The sequence below is a fragment of the Puma concolor genome, chromosome C1 (genome assembly GCF_028749965.1).
Source record: "Puma concolor isolate L17-30 chromosome C1, mPumCon1.1.hap2, whole genome shotgun sequence".
In the NCBI taxonomy this organism is placed as follows: domain Eukaryota; kingdom Metazoa; phylum Chordata; class Mammalia; order Carnivora; family Felidae; genus Puma; species Puma concolor.
The window spans coordinates 218,727,375-218,743,503 of NC_141674.1; the positions used below are offsets into that span (position 1 = coordinate 218,727,375).

A 16,129-nucleotide genomic window follows, 5' to 3' on the forward strand; every position below is an offset into this window, starting at 1 on the left:
CGTCGTCAGAGCGAAACCACATAATTGACAAAAGGCTCAGCCCGATGGCCGACGCATCAGAAGTCCTTAAACTGTAGCTGTGACGTCGGCGGTCACGTTCCTCGTCTGGGTGACAGAGTCAAGACAGAAACGCGTGCCCACAGGCGGATCACCGCAAGCCCACACGTGGCTCAGGCAGAGTTGGAAACAGCGGTGGAAACAGGGTGCGGGGTCAAGGCCGGGTGGAAAGCAGCACGCGTGGAGGGCGGCATCCTAGGGACTTCACGTGGGAGGCCTCTGCTCGCAGGGATTGGAGGGCGCCAGCCCAGTGCTGGGCGGCTCGAGGTGCCACGGACGCCCAGCCCTTCCCGGGACACCCTTTCAGTTACTGGGGACAGATGACCCTCACACTCGGGGCCTTTGTCATCGTGATCGTCAGCATCAGGTGTGGCTGGTCTCGCCCTGGTGGCATTCTCGGCTTCCAGACACCTCTGGCTGGCCGGTCGGAGACCCTCGTGTCTCCCCTGGAGCTGGGCACTGCAGTGGACTGCCAGGACCGGGCACAGTGGTCCTCACCCCACGACCGGCCCTGTGACCCAAGATAGAGCCCGGGGCAGCCCACACACCTCGAGCCGCCCCATCCCCGGGTCCTCGCCTCAGACACAGGGGGATAAAGCTCTGCTTCCCACCACCCCGACCCAGCTCGTTTTCTCTGCGAATGTAAATGCTCCTTTCTGCCCCTCCCCCACCTCCTCTTCATCGTCTTTTCCTGACTCTCACCTTGATCTTGCCATCCGCTGAGTTAGCTGTCCTTGCCGGGTGTGCATCACCTGGCTTATTTTAATAGACCCTGGGCATTATTGGTGCCACACTGGCAGGATGGTACCAGCCTCCGTGCCCTTCTGCCCTCTCCGTCCGGTCCCCGGGTCGGCCGAGGGGAGCGGGACTGTGGCCCAACCCTACCGAGCTCCCGGCTGCAGCCGGTCCCCAAAGCCCATCTCGAAGGCCAGGGCTGGTCTGGGAGCCTGGCTCTGCCCCGCCTGCCGGCAGCTTCTTCCTCCCACATTGCGACCTGCCTGCACCACCCCGGGCCCCCCCGTGTCTTCACGGTCCAGCCGCCCTATTTCAAACTCGGAAAAGCCGTTCATTGCACACCACCCACACTTGCGCCTTCTCTGAAACTTGGAACGCAGATGACCCGTCTCTTTTTCTTTTGAAGCTTTTCAGGAAAAGACCTGTCCTTTTTTTGAGAGTGAGATAGAGCAGGGCCAGACAGAGGGGGGCAGAGAATCCGAGGCGGGCTCTGCACTGACAGCAGAGAGCTCGATGTGGGGCTCGAACTCAGCAACCGTGAGATTGTGACCTGAGCCAAAGTCGGACACTCAACTGACTGAGGCACCCAAGCACCCCAAAAGGCCTTTCCTTTTAAAATATCATAATTTCTCTCAAAATATGGCCATGACTCTGCGATCACATGTGCATTTTGCTCGGTGTTTAACATGTAGCTCCTTTGTAGGAATGGGGACCATGCTCGGGGGCCCTTGATGAGCCCAGCGTCACTGGGAGTTACCAGGAAAGGTGGTTTCCCTCCTCCTCGTCGTCATCACCCTCCGGATCGCCACAGCAGGTGCTCCTGGGACCTGCGGGCGGTATTTACTGGCGCCTGGGAATGACGTCATTTCCGTCTGGCAAGCACTGAATATGCAGGTGGCAGCTGGGATGTGTCCCAGACTCATCTTCAGGGGGCACGCGGAGCCTTGACCACATCAAGGTCAAGTGTGGCAGAGCCTGTCTGTCGGGCTGCAGGACCAGAGTGCATCCCAGCCCTGCAGACCCTTCAAGACTCTGTGCACACACGGTGCTGGGGACTGCCGGGGCCCCACCTGCTCCCTGACCCCCAAATCCTGTGCTCGGTACCTGACCGGCCCACAGCTCACCCACCAGGCGGTTTCCTGGCTCAGGGGCCGGTGGGGGGTGGAGGGCCACCTAATAAAGGGGCTTCATTTCAGGCCGGAAGAGAAGAAAATATTTACTACTGCACCTTCGATTGTATCTTTCCTTTTTATTTTGGGGGGATTGGGTCAGTGTCTTTCTTCTGATTAGTCGTCCGTTCTCTCATTTTCTCTCACTCCCGTGCGGTTGATTTATTTAAAGGTGTGTCAGCACGGGGCTCAAATGAGGAGCTGGGCCGCCTTCTTTCTGCTGACGGCCGGCCGTGCCAATAAGTCATTTTTTAGCTCATTAGCTAACGGAGGCTGTGAGCAGCGGGCCTCCAGGGGATTGGAACGAGGTGAAGTGATCTGTTGCCAGCTACGCTGCTCTTGAACTGGCCTTCCTTGGGGAAAATGAAAGGCTCGGCCAAGACAAGCTGGGGATCCCAGAAGGAAGATTGGGACATCAGAGTAACAATTAGAGTATTTGTGTGTTGGCATCCTGGCTTCATAGGGCAAACGGTCTTAGAATATTCTCGTAGAAAAGGAAACACTACCGGAGTGTCCGTTTTTCGCGTGTTACATGTCGGCACGGAAGCCGGAGGACAATGGTAGAGGCCGTGGGTGTCCAGAATGTTACGGGTCAGACTGGGCTACCCTAACGAAATACCGCAGATTGGGTGTCTCCAATACATAACTGTGTTTTCTCTCGGCTCCGGAGGCAGGAAGTTCAAGGTCAGGGTGCCAGGGCTGGTTTCTGGTGAGAGCTCTTCCCGGCTTGCAGACCGTGCCGTCTTGCTGTGCCCTCCCTCGGGGAGAGATCCCTGTGTCTCTTCCTCGTCTCATAAGGCCACTTTTATGACCTCATTTAACCTCAGTTACCTCCCTAGAGGCCTGGCCTCCAAATACAGACACATTGGGATTAGGGCTTCAGCATATGGATTGGGGGGCGGCGGGGAGGAGACACAATTCAGTCCAAGAAGACTTGGGATATCTCAAGGCTGTGGACAGGGGCTAACCGCACTTGGCCCCAGACCCGCTGACAGCCACAGGGTCCTTTACGCCAGCTGGGCACCCGTCTCCCAGCATCCCGAGCCCCTCTGCTGCCCGTGGTAGGGTGTGGGGGTCACACACACCAGGGACGCTGGTGGAGTTGTCGGGGCCCCTGGCCAAGAGTCCCCACCTCACCCCGCCGAGCACGTTGACGGCCCGGACTTAGAACCCTGAGCGTCCAGCTGGCGTTCGGCCACCACGGCCACCTTTGTCACGCCCACCACCCCCGCAGGTGCGTTCTCAGGTGCTCGATGGCAACTGTGCGTCATTAGAGCTGCTGTTTGACTCCATCATTGCAGCACCAACAGCTGCCACTTGCAGAGCGACGGCTGGGCCAGCACATCCTCCAGACATGCGGCCTCAGCCCTGAAACCACCCTGCCTTCTGTAGACCCGCTTTATGGGCGAGGGAGGGACGGCCCGAGAAGTCAATGAAGGCGTGGAAGTCTACACCATGGAAGCAGGCACATAGATCCCGTCTCTCCGTTGCCAAAACCAAGGCCTGTGGCCCCACCGGCCTTGGGGCGATTCTCTTCTCCCGCCCTCGGCCACCGCAGAAAGCACACGGGGTAAAGCTTACCCACCCCCACCCGGTGTATCGGGGTGCACGGTGACCACAGGACACGGGTTCTAAACAACAGCAAGTGCTTGAGCATAAGTAGGGGTTCCTGAATTCGCAAAACCCTCACACGCCCTTGTCTGAGTTCTCCGTTCCTACTCGCTGGATTTCAGCCGCGAAACAGAAGCATTCCTGATTCAGACATGAAGTGGCCTCGCTTAGCGCTCCGGCCCCTCCCGGTATCCGAAAAAACAGCGAGGGGCCGAAGTCCTGTAGGGCCCAGAAGCCGGCCTGGAAAGCTTCTGCTTTTAAACGGCAGAGAAGTTTTGGTGAAGAGCCGTGTTTCCGTCACGTGACGAAAGCCATACATTAAACAGCTTTGGGGGCCAGGTGGACATGGGCTGGAAGAGGCAGTCCCCACCAAGAAGGCCACGTGGAGGCTTTGTTCTGTCTCCTTGCGGTATTCCTCGGGGACGGCCCCCAGTATCAAGCCTGTTTTCTGTATTTGAGTCGGTGGAGGCCGTGCAGCCCTATTGGTAATTGTCCCCTTGCTCCCGCTCCTGCAGGGTCACAGGCGGATCAGCCGTAAAGGCTGCCAACCTCCGGCCTTCCCTTGCAGGAACCCTCTCCAAGACCCTGTTCCTAATTTTATAGACATAACAGTAGAGTCTTCCTTCGAAAGAAGCTCCCAAACTGGTATTCAGCCCCATGAAATCTGGACCCACCTTTGTTCCGTAATTATAAACAGCACTGACTTTTAAAAAGCGAGGAATGGGGCGGGGTGGGGGAGGGTGCCTGGGTGGCTCAGTCAGTTAAGCGTCCGACTTCGGCTCAGGTCACGATCTCACGTCTCATAGGTTCAAGCCCCGCCGTCGGGCTCTGTGCTGACAGCTCGGAGCCTAGAGCCTGCTTTGGATTCCGTGTCTCCCTCTCTCTCTGCCCCTCCCCTGCTCCCGCTCTGTCTGTCTCTCAGAAATCAACATTAAAGAAAAAATTTTTTTTAAATAGAAGCAAGAAGCGGTTTAAACACAATCATTCAGACACACGTCGACTTCAATTTCAGTGAATTCAGGCGAGCTTGTTTGTGGGGTGACCAGATCCCAGGACAGAAACCACCCCCCCGCCGCCCCACTTCCCCAGGAGAGCACACCGCCCGCAGGAGAGGACCCAGAAGCTGGGGGCCTTCTTCATTCTTCGGCTGGGATGTCCGAATATTAAAAAGAGAATTGGATAACTACAGCTAGGACGATAGTTCCAGTGTTCAGTTCCCTGTTTTATCCCTGGGTGATTTGGCAATGCGAATTAAAACCAAGCAGAGCAGAATAAAACAGCTCTGACTTTAATGCCCACCAAAAAACGAGAGCTAGCAAGTGGGGACTTGAGAATCTGGATGCACCCTTCACCATTGTCCCTTTTCATTTCATTCCCGTTTTGTTCTTGCTGTTTGGCGGTTTACGAAAGGCACCAACGTATGTTAAATACATTTTAAATGCGGTTTTTTTCATAGCACGAGGAACACGATTTTGTTTGGAGTGTGCTGTCTCTCGCCCGCCCGGTATTTTGGCCCAGGCGGGGACAGGGTGCGGGCCGCGTCCAGCTTCAGCCTCGTCCGGGCTGCGGGGGTGGGTTCTCAGCTGTAGCCAAGTGTTTGTCCTGGAAATCTCTGAATGAAAAGGGTCGGGGGTCACCCTGGGGTCACTCGCATGGACCAGGAAATGAAGCAAAACTAATCCAGATTTGCTCCTGGAAGAATCTGTTTGCCTAAGTATTTAAAAACAGATTAGGGCTAACCCGACACTAGATCACTGGGAGCACTGTAAACACGAGTAAAAGGTGTAAACAAGGCGTCTTTTCTGTCCTTCCGAAGAAGAAATGTCATGGTTAATGAGTTTTCTTTCTAGGGTGTCACGGAAGCCCTAAGTGATTCTCTGTGTAGTTTGTAGCTCTGCACCCTGATTATTCTCTTGGAGAAAACGCGGGGTTTTAGGGGGGGGTTAGTTGTGAACCAGTGTATCATTTAAGTCTCCGGGGCATTAGAGTCCCTCTTCTCTGTAGGGCTTTTCTTTTCTTCTTTCATTAAGCAGCCACAGACCTTTGCTTCGGACGGTGTGAACACGCTTTGCTGTGGGTCTCTTCCTTTCTGTCTCCTTTTGCCCATTCTCTTCCCATTCTGCCCTCTCCTCTTCCTCCCCAGCCCTCCTTCCAGATGTCACAGGCAGCATCCTGTGCCACTTGGACCCTGAACCCCGCCTTCCCCCAAAGTTCAGGAAGCACATTCTCAGCAGGCCCAGTGCTGCTGGGGGAGGGACGCCTGGGGCTGCTGTCTGCATCCCAAGGCCCTTCCCCGCCCTTCCCCAGTGTCCTCGCCTCCTGCACCCCTAGCTCAGCTCTGGCCTCGGGCCGCCTGCCTTGTCTCCTGGGCTGGGCCCTAGAACATCTTGATGTTCCCCACGTATCCAGAGAGATTACAGAATCACGTAGGAACTTAGTTTGCTTGTCTTTTCTAGACCTCCACATGCGGGTCTCTGCGGTTTCATCCGTGGGCCTGTAGTAAGATTTTCCTCAACCGAAGGATGTGGAGATCCCAGGGGGATCACATACTCCCTTCCGTGGGGAGGAATTAAGAGCTAAGACTTCGAGGTCACACCCAGGTGCGGGGAGCCCACTGGCCATCCTGTCCGCTGTGCTCCGCAATGTCCTCTGATCCTGACTAAACGCTGTCATTGCTTATCCGGCCTGTGGCATCCACCCTGCATCGTGCCAGACCCCGGGCAGGGGGGTGGTTCCCCCTGGCCGCAGCTTCCGCGGCATCAGAACCCCGCCCTGCAGTTTCTGCAACCGCCCCCCAAGAGGTTCTGACTCTGGAGGTCCGGGGCGGAGCCTGAGATTCTGCATTTCTGACAAGTTCCCAGCTGCTACTGGTCAGGGACCCCGCTTTGTAAAAAAAGTAAACCCGTGCCTCAGGGGGCTTCCTTGTGAAGATAACTCGTCTCCTGCTGTCTCGCTTCCTCCCCGATGCCCCCGGACCACGTGGGTTCTGGAGCAGAGGGGTTTCGGCCTCGGCCACCCTTCCTGATTGCGACTGCGCCCGTGTGGGGACTCTTGCAGGGAAGAGAAGGAGCGGTGGATCCGGGCCAAGTACGAACAGAAGCTCTTCCTGGCCCCGCTGCCCTGCACGGAGCTGTCCCTGGGCCAGCACCTGCTGCGGGCCACCGCCGACGAGGACCTGCGGGCCGTCATCCTGCTGCTGGCTCACGGCTCCCGGGACGAGGTGAACGAGACGTGTGGAGAGGGGGACGGCCGCACCGCGCTGCACCTGGCATGCCGGAAGGGGAACGTGGTCCTGGCGCAGCTCCTGATCTGGGTAGGTCACCGCGTACAGGACAGCATAGCCGCGGGCGCCTTGCTCTGCTCTGCGGGCATCTTTCTGGTGGGAGGCGGCGGGTCTGAACGTGGGAAGCACACGAGTAGGGAATTTGGAATTGAGGCGCGGAGGCCCCTGTGTGAGGACACCGCTGGAGGACCGATCAGAGGGAGGGAGGGGGTCCGCGGGGCCTGCTCTGCCCAGCCCTCCCTCGCTGGGTGTCTGCAGAGCTCATCTGTCTCATGACCCCTCTGGGTCAGGTGCGGGTGGAGTGTCTGTCCTGTTCCTTTTACAACCAACTGCCGTCCTCTGTGTTTGGGAGGGGGGTGGAGGGGGAGAATACAGCTACTTTATATGGTTTTCCCTTTACCCAACCCAGAAATACTGGACCCAGAGTTTGATGGTAGGACTTTATCAAAGGGCTTCTTCTGGACTGTTCTGGTTAACTTCCACTAGGGAAAATTATTCTGTTGTTTGTTTGTTTGTTTGTTTGTTTGTTTGAGAGAGAGAACGCAAGTAGGGGAGGGGCAGAGAGAGAGGGAGACACAGAATCCGAAGCAGGCTCCAGGCTCTGAGCTGTCAGCACAGAGCCCAACGCGGGGCTCGAACTCACGGACCGTGAGATAGTGACCTGACACAAAGTCGGACGCTCAACCGAGTGGCACACCCGGGCGCCCCTAGGAAGAATTATTCTTAGATTTCTACGGACGCATTCGTCATGAAGCCTGAATGGCGACAAGAGGGGGACAGTGTGTAGAGCCGCGGGCACCTGAGCAGCCCACACCCGCGGTGGCACGACCCGCACACCTCTGGGGCTCAGCCATCGCGCATCCCCACCGAAGGGCGACAGAAGGCAGCCTGCCGAAAGGTGCCCCGCGGGGGCGGATGGCGGTGCTTACCCATAGTAGGACCTGGATAGCGGTAACAGAGGACTGCTCTGCACCCTTGTGTTTCACATACAGATTTCCCCCAGTGAAAGGGAATCACCTCCGAGATCAAGAAGTGCTTATTTTTTGTTTTTACGATTGGAAAGGCAGAATAGAACTAACAAAGCCAGGATTACCCTTGGTCTCCTGCAGAAAGGAGGACCTTCTGGGTGTCAAAAGCGCATGGTTTCTTTCAAAGGACGCGCCGTGGGGCCGACTGTGGCCTCTGGCCATCCGCGTCCCTAGCCACCTCGTCTCTAGCCCTTCCCGGGGTGGTCTGTCCCCCCTCCCCCGCACGAGCTGCAGCACGGCTTGGAGAAAGGCGCCTGGTCCCCTCCTCCGGCGGCACCACCACCACCACCGCCCCCCCCCCCCGCACCCCGCGACCCTAACGGCCCTCTCCGTTGCCTCCGCAGTACGGGGTGGACGTCATGGCCCGCGACGCCCACGGGAACACGGCGCTGGCCTACGCCCGGCAGGCGTCCAGCCAGGAGTGCATCGACGTCCTGCTGCAGTACGGCTGTCCGGACGAGCGCTTCGTGCTCATGGCCACCCCCAACCTGTCCAGGAAGAACAATAATCGCAACAACAGCAGCGGGCGGGTGCCCACCATCATCTGAGGACCGCCGGGCCCCCGCAGCCTCGCGCCCTCGCCCAGAAGTCACGACACGTGAGTCCCGTCGCGTCCCCACTCCTCCTGGCGGTCAGCCGCCCACCCGCCCTCACCCCGCGCGCAATCACAAAAGCCTGACCGTCCTCACGGGGGCGCAGCGGAGGCCGCGAGGCTGCAGGACCGACTCCTTTCCCCCCCCCCCGCCGAACTGCCCCCCACCCCCCGCGACGAGCAGGGGCTGCCCGGGGGGGGCCTTGGTTTCTTGATAGCACACCGCGAGGTCCCCCGGCCCGGCGGCCTGTGGACACAGAGCACGGCACAAGGGACGGGGACGAGAGGGGGAGGGGAGGCGAGGAGCAAGGAGAAGGGTAACTCTCCTTAACTGGCAGTTAAGCACATCAGTACATTTCACCTCTACCAAACGGAACACTCGGATTTCATCTCTTCTCCGAGGAGCTTGACGGCATAAATCAGAAGCAGGCAGAGTTTGTCAGGTTTGAAGCCCCTATGATGGTATGTGTCAAATCAGTTGTAGCTAATCTGTCCGGGGAGAATACTGGCTTCATTACACTTGTATAGTAGAGTTCTTCCAGCATTACCGCTGTTTAATAGAACATGATTAGTCATCACCGAGAAAAAAGCATATTAGCCGAGGAGGTAGTTACACAGCACGCTCGGATGCTTGCCACGATGTGATTGCAATACTTCTTAGAAGCATCATATCATCTCAGACATGTTCTTTCGAGCCCTTGGAGCCCTTCTTTCTAAATTCACTGTCATAATTTAGTATCTGTTTAATTTTTCAGTCCAAAGAGAGGAAATCAGTTGCTGAGTATTATTTGACTGCCGTCGCTCTCCTTGGTGCAAAAACAAAATGGAAAAAATAAATAAGGGTAACTCGGAAATTCAAAAGGAAATCACGGATCCAAGCTAATAATAACACTTCGAATACACGTAGTGAACTAACCGAAGGCATAAAAGGCTATTTTTTTTTTTTTTTTTTTTTTTTTTTTGCCCCAAACGGCAGAGGTCTTTTACTTCCTTTTGCCAAGGTGGAGGTCTTGGGTCTCAGTCACTCCTGGGCCATGCCGGAGTATCACCCAGGCTTCTGTGTTATGTCTTTAGATAAGATTGTGAAAATCTATTTGAATAAAAGAAGTTCATAAATATGCATTGATTTTTGTACAGACAAATGTCACCTCTGTTAATTTATAAACTGAACTAGATGTGAACTAATAATGTGCAACTAGTTGAGATGAGAGGGTTACAGATCATTGTACATGGAAAACACTCCCAGCAGCAAACACTTCCATTAATGTGATAGACAGCTTTGAAAAAGGAACACATCAGAAGAAGATAGTAGTACAATTTGCTTATTAAAATCGAGAAAGGGGGAAAAAAAAAACCAGACACTGAAGCGTTTTAGAGAAGAGGAAGGCGGCATGTGATTTCTCATCATTTCGATCTGATGGCACTTCTGCCGACCCAGAGGAGGGGCCGTGGCAAAGCAGGGGGCGACTTTGCGAATCCCAGACCCACGTGCTCTGCACAGGCAGGTCACGACCGGCCGCCCACGGCTCTGCGGCACCTGCCGGCCGGTGAGAATCGCTAAGGCTTAACTTGGCGGCCAGGCCGTCCGTTTGGGTTATCAGCACGTCCCCTGGTCTGCCGTCACTGTGTGCCATCGGGGCTGCTTTCAGACATTAGCCACCTTCAACGTGGCCAGATCGTGACACCCTGGGTTAAAAAGGAAAGGGGCAGCTTTGCCTGGAGCGCTTTAGCAGTATGTGGGAGGAGAGGGTCGTCCAATGGGAAGGCGCCTCTGGGCTGCTGTAGCACAGAAACCAAGGCCACGCTAGGCCAGTGGCCGCCCCCCCACCCCCACCCCGGGGAAGTCCCCTGCTCTCATATATGAAACCTTCTATTTTGTAAGAGTTTTCCCTCTTCTTTCACTTTAAAAAAAAAAAAACACAATTCAAGTAGGTGGGGAAAAAATAAAGCTTTACACAGAATTTATATGTGGGTCAGTGTTTCAGGGACATTTGTAACCTTGCTTCCTCTGCGTGGAGCCCAGCGGGCTCCAGGAACGATAGGTTCAGAAGGCTGAGAGCCCTGACCACAGGTCCCTGCTCCTCCCCCTGGTTTTTAATTCTGTGTTTCATCACTGTGTAGTTATTTTAAATGTGAATAGGGGAAAAAAATGTCACTGCCTATTTTTGAAGAACTCATTACTGTTCTATTCCACCTGGACACATTCTCCTCCGCACAGCCTTTAGCGTAGACTTCACGTAGTGAACGCAGATATAGTATAAATGAAATTCTTAAATTATTTCACTGTAGTTAATTCCCACTATAGGAACGCCCTATCATATAGCGAAGCCTCGTTTTGAAAAGAAACAGAATTCCTTGTAAGGCTTCTCTTCGAGATGTATATGAGTGTGTACATATTATTATATGTGTTTATAATATAATATTTTCCCAAATGACTCCTTTTTTCACTTAGCCTTTCACGACCTGAATGCTAGACCGGGTTCCCCCCACCTCCCCCACCGCACCCCTTCCCTCTCTCCGGCACGGGGACTTCATTGATTCCTCCTCAGAAAACCTGACCCTTCTTCTGCTATTTTTAGCCATGCTTCGGGAGGCGGCCTGCTTTCCTGAGCCCGAGTTTTGGCAACAGAGGAAAGGCAGTGGTGGTTTTCAAGGGTTTTCCTCTAAAATAAAGTGACTGATGGCTAATCTGTTTATATTTCAGTGTCAGACCAGAAGGGCTTTCTTCGCCAACGATGCTATCATTCCCATCTTAGAGCCTTACGTAACACCAAGGCCAGGAAGCCAAAACCCAGGGCTAGTGTTAGAAATAACCAATTTGGGAAGGGGGTCGAGTTGTGTTCGTTGGTTCTCGTGGAAGTTCTGCGAAGTGACCGTGAGGACACCAATGCATAGTCCAGCCTCTTCTGTTCAGAAGTAGAACTTCCCTTACCGAGAAACCACGTGCTGGGGAAGACACACACGCACGCAGTCACGGGTTAGGGTAGCTTCACGATCTGGCTGGATTCCTTCTGTGCCCCAGAAACCCTGCAGAGAAAGGAGCCTTGATTCTGACCCCGTGAGAGCAGATCTCCGGTACTGGGCGGACAGGTGGCTCTCCAAGCCCAGAGCCCCAGTCATGGGGCCCCGGCCCCTGCCCGTCTCCTGTCATCCTAGGAGAGGAGCGGCTCCAGGGTGAGCGGGTGACAGATTCCCGAGTCTGTGGCCCCATGAGCAGGTGCAGTTGTGGGTCTCCCAGTGAACGCACACCGCGCGTAATTATCCCGGGAGGCAGGGGGAGGCAGGGGGTGCTCGCTGATCACCTGGCGGTCGGGTGCTCTCATTGGGTTACTCTTGACCAGGATCCTGAAAGGAGCCCATTCTCTGCCCGTGAGCCCGGGCAGCGGCCCTTCTAGCACCGCTGCCTTCTGAAGCTTTGTCTAGCCTGATGGGGTCGCCTTGGACCCAGCCTCTGCCGTCTGGCCTAGGGACCGTTCTTTGCAGTTTTGTAACACCTGCACGCATTCAGGGTCATTCTCTACATCCTCAAAGCAGCGGTCACTAACTTATAGGGGAGAGCGTGGTCCAGTGAGAAAGACAGCCCTGGCTCTCCTGTCCCTCCTGTGTGGCCTTGGGCTGAGGCCCCCAGCTTTGGGGATCTTTTTCCTCATCTGTGAAACCAGGGTGGCCTTGCGGGATCTGATGACCAGTCGGTTGCCAACCAATGTGATAAAAGCCAGCCAGACACCCAGCCAGAGGCTGGATGCTCAGGAAATGGGATTGTTCATTTAGAACAGAAATGCCGAGAGCAGAAAGCCAGAACCCAGGCCTGGAGAGCTGCCCCCAGGCTGGCGGTGCGTCCCCCAGCCAGGGCCCTAGGGAGTCGGTGACGGCCCCCCCTTCCCGTCTGAGCCCCTGGGCCTCCCCTCTGCAGGGCCAGTCAGTGCCCTTCCCCACCCCTGCGTGCTGGGAGCAGTGTCAGAGGAGGGGCCTCGCTGGAGCGGCCGTCCCTTTCAGGGCTGGCATCAGGCTCGGCTTGTCTAGTCCCTGCACTTGGGGAACACGTCTTCCCCGTCAAGGGTGGCCACTGGGTCCTACCCGGCCCCCAGCCCGAGCTGTGCTCGAGGATGACCTGGGTCACCACGGCTCCAGCTGTGCCCACCCTTCCTCCTCGCATTTAGAATGTTCCGGAAATAAGTCCACATTCCCACCTAGGGAGGTTCAGGAGCCTTGTAACAATATAGAGCCTCTAAGAGTAAGTATGGTCAGGCCTCAAAAACTTCTCAAAAGGCAAAGATAATTGGAAAGCAAATCCATTACCCCTTGATGGGCCCCTCCCCCCTCCCCCCTCTGCGCGATTTCCATCCCTCACGCGCCCCACAAGGTCGGCCTGACTTTCTAGAACTCCCCTGGATTGTATTTATGTCCTTCAAGCAAACAAATTGAAAAGCAGTCAGGAAGGAATTCGAATAGAAATGTGCTGAAGAATCACATCTTTCTTTCCCGGGAAATATAATTTATTTCTCACTGTCCTCCTCAAATGGGGGTTTCACACCTTGTGACATCCTGTCAAGTGATTCTCACCCCCATCCTTCACCAAAAAGCTAAATAAGGGCCTTTGGCATCCAGACTTGGATTTTCACTTCGGGCCATTATCGACACATTTCCTGCTTGAATTCCCAAGTGGCTTTCTTCTGGAAGCCCTGTGGTCAGTGAGCCCTCGGTGTGGGCCCCCGCCCACTCCGTGCCCTACACCCTGATGGCTCTGTCATCGTTCAGGCATCGAAATTAGGTTGCCTTTCAGTCAGAATATTCAAAATTGAATTGAATACTCAAAATATCCAACTCCAGTTACTACGCAGAGGAGAGAAGGTGGGGGCGGGTTAGATGGAAACAGACTTTTATTTCTATTGTTGCCAAGAAGTTGTCCCTGGAACCCAGAATGGCCAGGCCCCTCGCGAGGAGAGAGAAACAGTGCCACTCAGGGTCAGCACGCCCCCACTGACCCCTCACCTCTCCCTTCGTGAGGAAGAAAGGACAGGTAACAGCTTAGAATTCATATTTCAAAAACACCCTAGGAGGAGAAGGGCTGTCCTTACATAGATTTTTTTTTTTTAAACAATATTAACGGACTTCCTGTTTAATTTTGGATGTCTGCTGCTTTTTAAACATACATTGGCACTTCTTTCCAGTTCCGGTTTTTCGGTTTGGGCCAGAGTGGCAATTAGAGGACGAATTCATCAGCCCTCAGCACGGGATTCTGCAAAACCAGAGAGTCTGTTTTTTAGTCTGTGATCTTCAAAACCCCCAAGTTCTAGAAGGAGTTTGGTTTCACCAGTGTAGGAAGCACCGTCCCAAAGCAATGAGTCAGGACCGCAGATTTGAAAACCACTCTCACCGCGTTTCACTAATGAGGCCCTCGTTTCGTTCTCATGTGACGGCATTTGGTTCTGGGGCTTGCACCCGGTTGGTAAAAATGCCCTTCTCCGAGGCCTTCCCGTCCAAAGGGCCTGCGGTGCCCGGGGTACGTGCAGGGCAAGCCACCTTGGTCAGTGTGCGAGGGGTCAGCTCAGGGCTTGTGTTTTATTTTGGCCTGGTGTGTGTGGCTTCTGTAGAGAAGGTCCTCTGAGGGTCACGTTGGAGCTGTATGCTAGAGACTCGCCTGTCAAAGTCGAGTTAGGTCCCCTCTAGAATATTCCCTGGCAGCAGGGATATCCTGTCTTCTGTTTTGAGACGCGGGTAAAAGAAAGGAACCACACAGATGTGAGAGCTTTGGGGAATCTTCCAAATGGAACAGCCCGGTGTTGGGAGCGCTTGCCCCTAAATCAGAGTCTGCCCTGACCTCCCCGTACCTCCCCAGATGGTGTCAACACTGGCCTGGGAAGCTAATATCTGAGCTGGCCCAAACTCATGTGAAGAAGATGGGGCCCCGACCCCAGAAGCCCACGCAGTTAGGGATTCCTCGTGTAAGATGGCCAGTGTCCGGGCTGGATGAAGGACGTCCCGGGGCTTTCCAGCTTAGCACCTGGATGTTGAAAGCCTGAGTGGGCAGCCCAGCCGATGTCCCCTGCACCCTGCTCTGCACCTGACATGCCGCTGAGTGGCTTGGGGGACATGTGCATCCTGCCCGGGCCCTTGGAGGGTCAGGGGACAGTGGGGACCAAGGGTGCATGGGCCAGAGCCGGGAGTTAGCTCACTGACCACTCTCAGGAACACAGCACGCCTTCCAGCCCCGCCCCCGGGTGCCCAGGCAGATCTGAGAGAGGACTGGGTTGTCACGCGGCTCATGGGCAGCAGATATGCTTAGAAACCGCTTTGCGGCCGTTCGCACATCTCGAGGTTAGAAATCACGTCTTCTCCAACCCTTGAAAAGATCGCCGTTCCCCTCCTGCAGCTGTCCTTTTGTCTAAAATCTGTCGAATTCTTGAGGTGGCACCCCTGCCCCGGTCTGAGCACCCGCGTGCTGGGGAGGATGCTGCGTGCACTTGACCAAGGGCACTCCGCAAAGCCTTGGGAGGCCTGGGCCGGCTGCCCCGGGAAGGGCTGGAGGGGTGGGCCACGCCAGACACGGGCACGGCCACGTGGGTTCCAGGAGAGCTTCCTGCCCCAGACAGTCCCCTCCTCTCCTGCCCATGACCTCAAATGGGGTTCTCGTGTGGCCACGGGTGTGTTTCTGAACGGGAGCGTGGGCAGGTCAACGGTGGCAGCCAGGAGGCATTTCTAGGAGGGAACAGGGAAGGCCGGGTCCCTGCCCGCCTCCCAGCACATCTTGTTTCTGTAAATAGCGATGTATAGAAGACGGAAGAGCGGCCCAGGGTTTATCCAGAGACGGCTTTGGTTTCTTTGGTTTTTTTTTTTTTTTCCTTTTTTTGGTTGTTTTTCTATTACCTCATTCAGCAAGTTTGTTTCACAAGGACTCAATGACGCTTTATTTATACTGTTTGTACTGTAATTAAAACCATTGACAGACATTTCACTTTGCTTGTTATTTCTTATGATTTTGTTTTGATTAAATATGCCAGTTTGTATTTTCCTGCATTGGGATTTTTTGTGTCGGCTGTACAGTATTCTAAGGGGGAAAAAAAAGAAAGAGAAAAATGTGTAAAGTAATGGAGAGAGGTGGCTATAGTGTAGAGGCCTCTTTCTAATAAAGAAATGAAAATATGTCTACACTGCTTTCCGTGGAGGTTTTGTTGGGCTTTGGGGGGGAGCAGGGGGACGTGTTGGTCATTTGTCACGACTAATTGGATTTCGGCGCTCAGGCGAGGTAAATCCGAGAGAAGAGGTGATTACAGAAGGGAGTGTGCAAGGCCCAGGCGGCCTCTCGCATGAGGAAGTCGGCACGCGGGTGCTGTGGTCGTGGCGTGAGGGGACGTTAAGGAGCGTCTCTTCCAACTTGTTCGTCTGCGAGCCACTCTAAGGGGCGGTGGTTTCCCCAGCCCGAGATTGGCTGGACCACACCGCCCCAGACGTGTGAGGAGGGCTCAGCAGGTGGCTAGGGAGTAAAACCATTCCAGGACGCTGTTATGAATAGTGTCGTTATTAATAGTGTGACGTTCTTCTCATACAAAATACATACTATCTTTACCCCCCTACCCAGCGCCAAAATCAGAAAAGTAAAACACCCAAATGCCGCCACCCAGACATCCCCACTGGCAGCAATTTGGCAAACACC

The 16,129-nt window shown here is 54.9% G+C and overlaps 1 protein-coding gene across 10 annotated transcripts in view; it reads left to right on the top strand.

Moving 5' to 3' along the window:
* The window catches only part of AGAP1 (ArfGAP with GTPase domain, ankyrin repeat and PH domain 1), a 557,314-nt gene extending 541,690 nt beyond the window's left edge, over nt 1-15,624 (top strand). For all 10 annotated transcript variants that reach the window (XM_086720009.1, XM_086720010.1, XM_086720001.1 and 7 more), the window contains 2 exons: nt 6,630-6,885; nt 8,228-15,624. In XM_086720009.1, the coding sequence (XP_086576135.1) occupies nt 6,630-6,885; nt 8,228-8,431 (460 nt within the window). In that variant the 3' untranslated portion in view covers nt 8,432-15,624. The remainder of the gene's footprint in view (nt 1-6,629; nt 6,886-8,227) is intronic.
* Nucleotides 15,625-16,129: the final 505 nt, after the last annotated feature.